The 6190-nt window shown below is 60.0% G+C and overlaps 1 protein-coding gene across 1 annotated transcript; it reads left to right on the top strand.

Annotated features, from left to right (window-relative positions):
• The first annotated feature begins 8 nt into the window (after positions 1-8).
• LOC112125633 (haptoglobin-like) lies at positions 9-1361 on the top strand. The gene is made up of 2 exons (XM_026661889.2): positions 9-276; positions 612-1361. Exons 1-2 carry the CDS (start codon positions 24-26, stop codon positions 1358-1360), a joined length of 1002 nt encoding a protein of 333 aa, XP_026517674.1. The 5' UTR covers positions 9-23; the 3' UTR covers position 1361.
• Positions 1362-6190: the final 4829 nt, after the last annotated feature.

The raw sequence follows: 6190 nt of genomic DNA, 5'->3' as shown, positions 1-6190 counted from the left end.
CCATCCCATCCCAGGGGATACACATGGGGCCCTGCCCCCCTCCCGTGGGGGATACACATGCCCTCCCAAGGGGATATGCTTGGGGCCCTGCCCCCCCCCGGGGGACATGCCTGGGGCCCTGCCCCCCGCTGGCACGGGCACAGAGGCCTGTGTGCCCTGCCCGGGGGCGGCTGGCACTGACTCCGGTTTTCCGGCCCCCAGGCCTGTACCGATGTAGCCAGCAGCACGTGTGGGTGAATGAAGCAGCTGGAGAGGCGCTGCCCATCTGTGAGCCAGGTGAGCGGGAGGTGGGGGCGGGGCAGAGCACTGGGGTGGGAGTAGCGGGCACCTGCTCTCCCAATGGCGCTGGGGCTGCCCGCGGGCAGCGTTCCCTGAAGCAGAGCTTCCGCAGAGCGAGGCAGAGGCCACGGCCCCTCTGGCAGCCACGTGGCTGGGTGCTGTTCCCTCTGCCAGTGACACACCCAGCCCTGGATGGTGGCACCAGGCCCCGGCCGGCCCAGGGCTGGACTGGGTAAGGAGATGGCTTGTCGGAGCTGTGCGGTGCGGTGTCGGGGGGGGGCTGGGCTCTGCAGGCTAAGGGGCGGCTCACATTGGGTCTCTGCCCTCTGCAGTGTGTGGGAAGCCCAAGAACCCGGCCAGACAGGTGCAGCGCATCATTGGGGGCATGATGGCAGCCGAGAACAGCTTCCCCTGGCAGGGCCGGCTGCTGAGCCGCCACAACCACACCGCGGGGGCCACGCTCATCAGTGACCAGTGGCTGCTGACGACCGGCAGGAACCTCTACCTGGGCCACAGCGAGAACAGCACGCTGGAAGAAATCGCCCCCACCCTGCGGCTCTTTCTGGGCCAGGAGACGCCCGCCGGGGCTGTCGAGCGCATTGTCCTGCACCCTGCGTTCCCGGGGGCTGTGGACCTGGCCCTGCTCAAGCTCAAGCACAAGGTGCCCGTTGGGGAGGCCGTGATGCCCATCTGCCTGGCCCAGCAGGACTATGCAAAGGTGGGGCGGGTGGGCTTTGTCTCTGGCTGGGGCTGGAACACCCTCCTGGAGCACCCAAAGCACCTCAAGTACGTCCTGCTGCCTGTGGCCGAGAGCGGCAGCTGCCAGGAGTACTACCGGGCGCACCCCTGGCAGCCACTGCTGAACAACCACACCTTCTGCGTTGGCATGAGCCAGCTGCGCGAGTCCACCTGCGTTGGGGACGCCGGCAGCGCCTTTGCCATCCACGACCCCGAGGACGACACCTGGTATGCGGCCGGGATCCTCAGCTTTGACCGCAGCTGCCTGGCTGCCAAGTACGGCGTCTATGTGCGGGTGCTCAGTGTCTTGGACTGGATCAAGGAGACCATGGCTGCACCCTGAACCCAGCCCCTGGACACAGCCCTGAGCAATAAAACCCTCTCCTCACACCGGCCCATGTCTCCTCTGTTCAGCAGTTCCGAGGGGGCTCCCTGGGCACCGGGCATTCAGCACCAGCCCCCTCCCAGCCTGCAGCAGGACACGGGGCGGGAAGCACCTGCCCTTGCTCCGCTCTCTGCCCTGCCCTTCCTCCTGCCTCCCAAGGCTGCGTGCCAGACGGCAAGCCCCCGGCGCCTGTGGGTGCCGCCAGGGGGAGAGTCAGGCCGTGCCCTTCTGGGGAGTCCATCTGTCCCTACCCCCAGCACTCCAAGGCCTGGCCCCCCGACACTGACCCAGACTCCTTCCTGAGCCTTATGGTGAAACGTGTAGCGGGGGTTCAGTTCCCCCTACCGGCGCCTGCTGTGTCAGCAGGGCAAGAGCCCGCTCCATGGGCGCCTCACACACAGCAGGGCGCTGGAGGGGCATGAGCCCCCCTGGCAGGAAGGGGGCAATGGGGCCTCCTCCTGGGGCTGCCCTGGGATCCCCCCCCACTTAGCTCTGGGAGCCAGTGCTGAGGGTGCAGCTCACTGCCTGGCCTGAGATCAGCAGGGTTCATGCTGGAGCCCTGGGGCTGGGCTGACTGACACGGAGTGAAAACTGGCTCTGAGACTGGACACAGGCTGCGACCTGTGCTGGGGAGGGGGAAGCCGCTGTGGGGCCAGGCCGAGCACTAACTGTCTCCAGGGTTTTCTATAGGGCCCACTGCATCAGAGCAAAAGGCTGAAGGGAGGTGGGGTGGGATAACCCTGCGGGAGACACTAGGGCTATTGCGGCTGGGTTGGGACTGCACCAGGCTGCAGGCTCAGCCGGAGGAGCCTTTACAGGAGGCCCTATTGCTCCAGGAGGCAGAGCGGGGGGAGGCTGGGCAGCAGCTCGGGCCGAGGGCCTGGCAGGCGCAGACACTGGCGGGGACCGTACAGGAGCCGAGCTGTAGAGCGGGAGAGAGGAACTGGGCGCTGGAGGATAAAGTCCAGGCCAGATCCTCTCGGCTGGGTGCGGTGCCATCGTCAGTCACTCTGGGCAGGCTGGGGCAGGGTTGAGCCTGGACCCGCTGTGCTGCCCCCAGGGCCGGCCCTGCCTGACTTGCTGCAGGACACCAGAGTGTTGTTGCTACAGGGCGGCGTTGTCTAGTGCTTTGTCTGCCCTACTTTGAAGTGTCTCTTGCGCTGAGACTCCTTCCCCCTCCCCTTGGGAGACTCTCAGCCTGGGACAGCTCAGTGCCAGGGAGTTCTTTGCACCAATTTCCTCTTCCCTTTACATCTTGTTACACCTCCTGTCCCAGCCTCAGTAACTCCTCTCTCCCCCCGCTGTGTAGAACCCTCCTTCTCCTTGGAGACCGTTGCTTTCTTGGATTTAGCATCGTTAGTCTTTCCCTCCAATCAACCCCTCCAGCCCCCTGCTCAGCAGTTGATGGCTCTACGCTGCGGCCTAGGAACTCCTGCCGGTGAGGAGAATGTGAAGCCTGGGACTGTCTGGCTTCGAAAGGAGACGAACTAGAGGGACTCTAAAGCACTGACTGGGCTGGAGAAGGGAGACCGAGAGCTCTGGGGTTTACTCCTTTCTGTGTTAGAAATAGGAAGAGACTTAATGGGAGGCAAGTTATCCCACCTCTCCTATTGTGGGGCCAGGGGTGACGGAGCAGGCCACCAGGCCCTGTCCCCTCTGTGGCGCCCCCGTCCCCCCTCGGCCCTGCCCCATGGCCAGGCCAGAGCTGAGCCAGGGAGCCCAGGCCCCTCCACCTGCTTGAGAGCAGCCCCCAGCCCCTGTACCCCCAGGGCAGACGGAGGGTCCGTGGCTCCCTACAGCTGCCTGGGTCACCTGCATGCTCTTCAGCCCCCAAGGCACCGCCCCCTGGCCAGGTCAGAGCCAGGTCGGGGTAAGAGCTGTGGGGAGCCGCAGACCCTCCGCCTGCCCTGGGTGGGGGCTCGGTGGGCAGGGACATGGGCTGGGAGGTGCTCTCGGCCCCCCCACCCTGGGCAGGTGGAGGGTCCGTGGCTCCCCACAGCTGTCCAGGCTCGGCTCCAGCTTCCGGCCTGGCTGGGGAAGGTGGCCTCGGGGGGAGAGGAGGGGCAGGGGACTGGGCCCGTGGTGACAAGTGGGAGGGCCATGGCCATGGCCCCTTGGCGCCCCCTGTTCCAGCGCCCCTGGGATCTTATACCTTCCTCTGGAGCGTCTGGGGCTGGCCACTGTCAGAGCCAGGAGAGCAAGTAGGTGGGTCGGACTCAGCCTGGCCATTGCTGTGTTCCCCAGGCGGAAGCGCTGCAGTGGGGCAGAGTGACAGACAGACCCAGAGGGAGCAGCTCTGGGAACAAGAGTCCCTGGCTCCGGTGAAGCTCCTTGTTCAGTGCTGGGAGAAAGTGGCTCCTTCTGTGGAGGGAGAGTCCCCTGGGATCGAAGGGCTAGGGGCTGAACGCAGGACCTGGGTCAGGGGCTCCCCTCTCCCCTGTCTGCTGGGGTCTCAGCATCAGCCAGCTCTGCTGCCCCAGCACCGGGCCCCATCCCAAAAGCTGCACCCTGAGCATACAGGGCGGGGTCAGCATGCAGGGGTCAGTATCCTGGGGGGTGTCACGGTGTAACCCACACAGCTCCAGGGTGTGGGGCTCTGTCCCATCCAGTGGCACCCAGACACTTAGAGAGAGTTAATGAGTCTGCTCGACAGCCTTAGCTAACAGGCAGTTGGCTTTTAGCTCATGCTGTAGAGGCTCATGCACTAAGCTCCAGAGGTCCCTGGTTTGATCCTGCTGGACGACGACCAGGGTCTGTTGGCATTACAACAGCATGGGTGGGTGGTTGGGGAGTCAGAGCACACAGGAGGGCAATGTCTTGGGGGAGTCACAGCATGCAGAGGGGGTATCCTGGGAGGCTGTGGAGGTCACAGCATGCAGGAAGCAGTATTCAGGGGAGGCTGGAGGGGTCACAGCATGTGGGGGGCCCTCTAACACAGGGGTGGGCGAACTACGGCCTGTGAGCCGTTTTAAGCTGGCCTGCGAGCTCCCACTGGGGAGCAGGGTCTGGGGCTTGCCCCGCTACAGCCGGGGCACTGGGTCGGGGATGTACCATGTGGATTGGCCCTGCTCCGGTGCTCCGGCCGGGGTGCTGGGTCAGGGGCCGCACCACACAGCTCCCGGAAGATGCCGCATGGCTCCGTGCCGGCTCCTATGTGCTCCAATGGCCCCCTCTGGTGCTCCAATGGGAGCTGCAGGGGCAGTGCCTGCGGATGGGGCAGTGTGCAGAGCCACCTGGCCATGCCTCTGCGTAGGAGCCGGAGAAGGGACATGCCGCTGCTTGCGGGAGCCGCTTGAGGTAAGCGCCGCTTGGAGCCTGCACTCCGGAGCCTCTCCCCATGCCCCAACCCCCTGCCCCAGCCCTGATCCCCCTCCCACCCTCCAAACCCCTCAGTCCCAGCCCACCCCACCCTCCTACATCCCAAACTCCTCATCCCCAGCCCCACCCCAGAGCCCGCACCCCCAACCAGAGCCCTCACCCCTTCCTGCACCCCAACCCCAATTTTGTGAGCATCCATGGCCTGCCATACAATTTTTATTCCCCTATGTGGCCCTTGGGCCAAAAAGTTTGCCCACCCCTGCTCTAACACCTTATTATGGAGGAATTTTGGATACATGTCCTTGCACTCAGTATTTTCAAAATTGCAGCAAATTTGTAGTTCAGCTTTCACTGTGTCCGCTTCCAATTGATTTCACTCATGTCACCGTATGGAATTCATTAATGAAAATACTTTCAGTATACGCACTGGTACATAAATTGGAAAATAGGTAAGAACATATTTTTTTCCAAATTCTTTAAGTTTCTGCTTCCACTTGGATTTGTCATCTTGAAAATGTTGCAGTATTTCTCTTTAACAATTGTGCAGTCTTGAAATTCAGGAGACTTTGATGGTTCAAAATTCCTTCATTTAATTTTCTCATGTCAATAAAGATATAAATGTTGCATGCTTCAACAGCTTCTGCAAATTCTTCCGAAGAACACTCTTTTGCTAACGATAAGACAGTTCCTTGTGCACATTATTTTCCTTGAGGTCATATCTGTTTCATAAATACCTTTGAGCTTGCTGATAAAAAAGCAGAAAATCGGTTTCACACTTTTTTCATTCATTTTCACTGATATTGTTCAGTTTGGAGTTCACAGTGTAACCATAAAATTGGTAATTTACTCTGCATTCTAGTTTCTTGTCTAGGTTGGACATTAATTCAACCATCGCAGTTACTGTGAATGAGTTTGGCTCCAGAGCTTCAATACTGTCTGTGACTATTTGTATTTGTATGGCTCAAGAAGAAACAATTCAGTCATTTCATTCTTGTTTCCAAAAAACTCTCTCATTACTTTAGGGCATTTATCTTCCCGCAGAGATTGAAAGTGATGTGTAACACATTGCCAGTGGGTCAATACCAGGCCAGAGTGCCAGCCAACGAGTGACCACCTGACAGAATTTTACTGTTTTCTACCCCAGCACATTTGCAAAACACGTTAGACTGTTGAACTCTCAGTGAGCGAATGCTACAATGGCTGTAAACTTTTAAAACTAGGTTATCTACAGTAACGTTTAGTTTGATCACTGCAAAGCTTGTGCTGTTGTGTATGACACGGAGTGAAACAACTGACAGCAGGATCACGGTTTCTCTCGGTTGGTTTTGGGAAAATACCGATAAATGTAGAATCATTAACACTCTCATTGTCTCCACGTAACTGACATGTCCAATCGTTTAGTCCAAATTTGTGCAGGTCAGTATCCTGAGGCTGGGGGGGGCACAGGAGTCAGTGCCCTGGGGGTGGGGG

Source organism: Terrapene carolina, unplaced genomic scaffold (genome assembly GCF_002925995.2).
Source record: "Terrapene carolina triunguis isolate 2854851 unplaced genomic scaffold, T_m_triunguis-2.0 Scaffold18902, whole genome shotgun sequence".
Lineage (NCBI taxonomy): Eukaryota > Metazoa > Chordata > Testudines > Emydidae > Terrapene > Terrapene triunguis.
Note: the sequence above shows the minus strand (reverse complement) of the source record. Positions and strands in the feature narration are given on the sequence as shown.

Bases quoted from the DNA above. Each gene is read 5' to 3' on its own strand.
- LOC112125633 (XM_026661889.2), top strand. From the start codon at position 24: ATGGGGCCCTGCCCCCCTCCCGTGGGGGATACACATGCCCTCCCAAGG. The intron at 277-611 runs GTGAGCGGGAGG...TGCCCTCTGCAG, and splicing joins GCTGCCCATCTGTGAGCCAG to TGTGTGGGAAGCCCAAGAAC.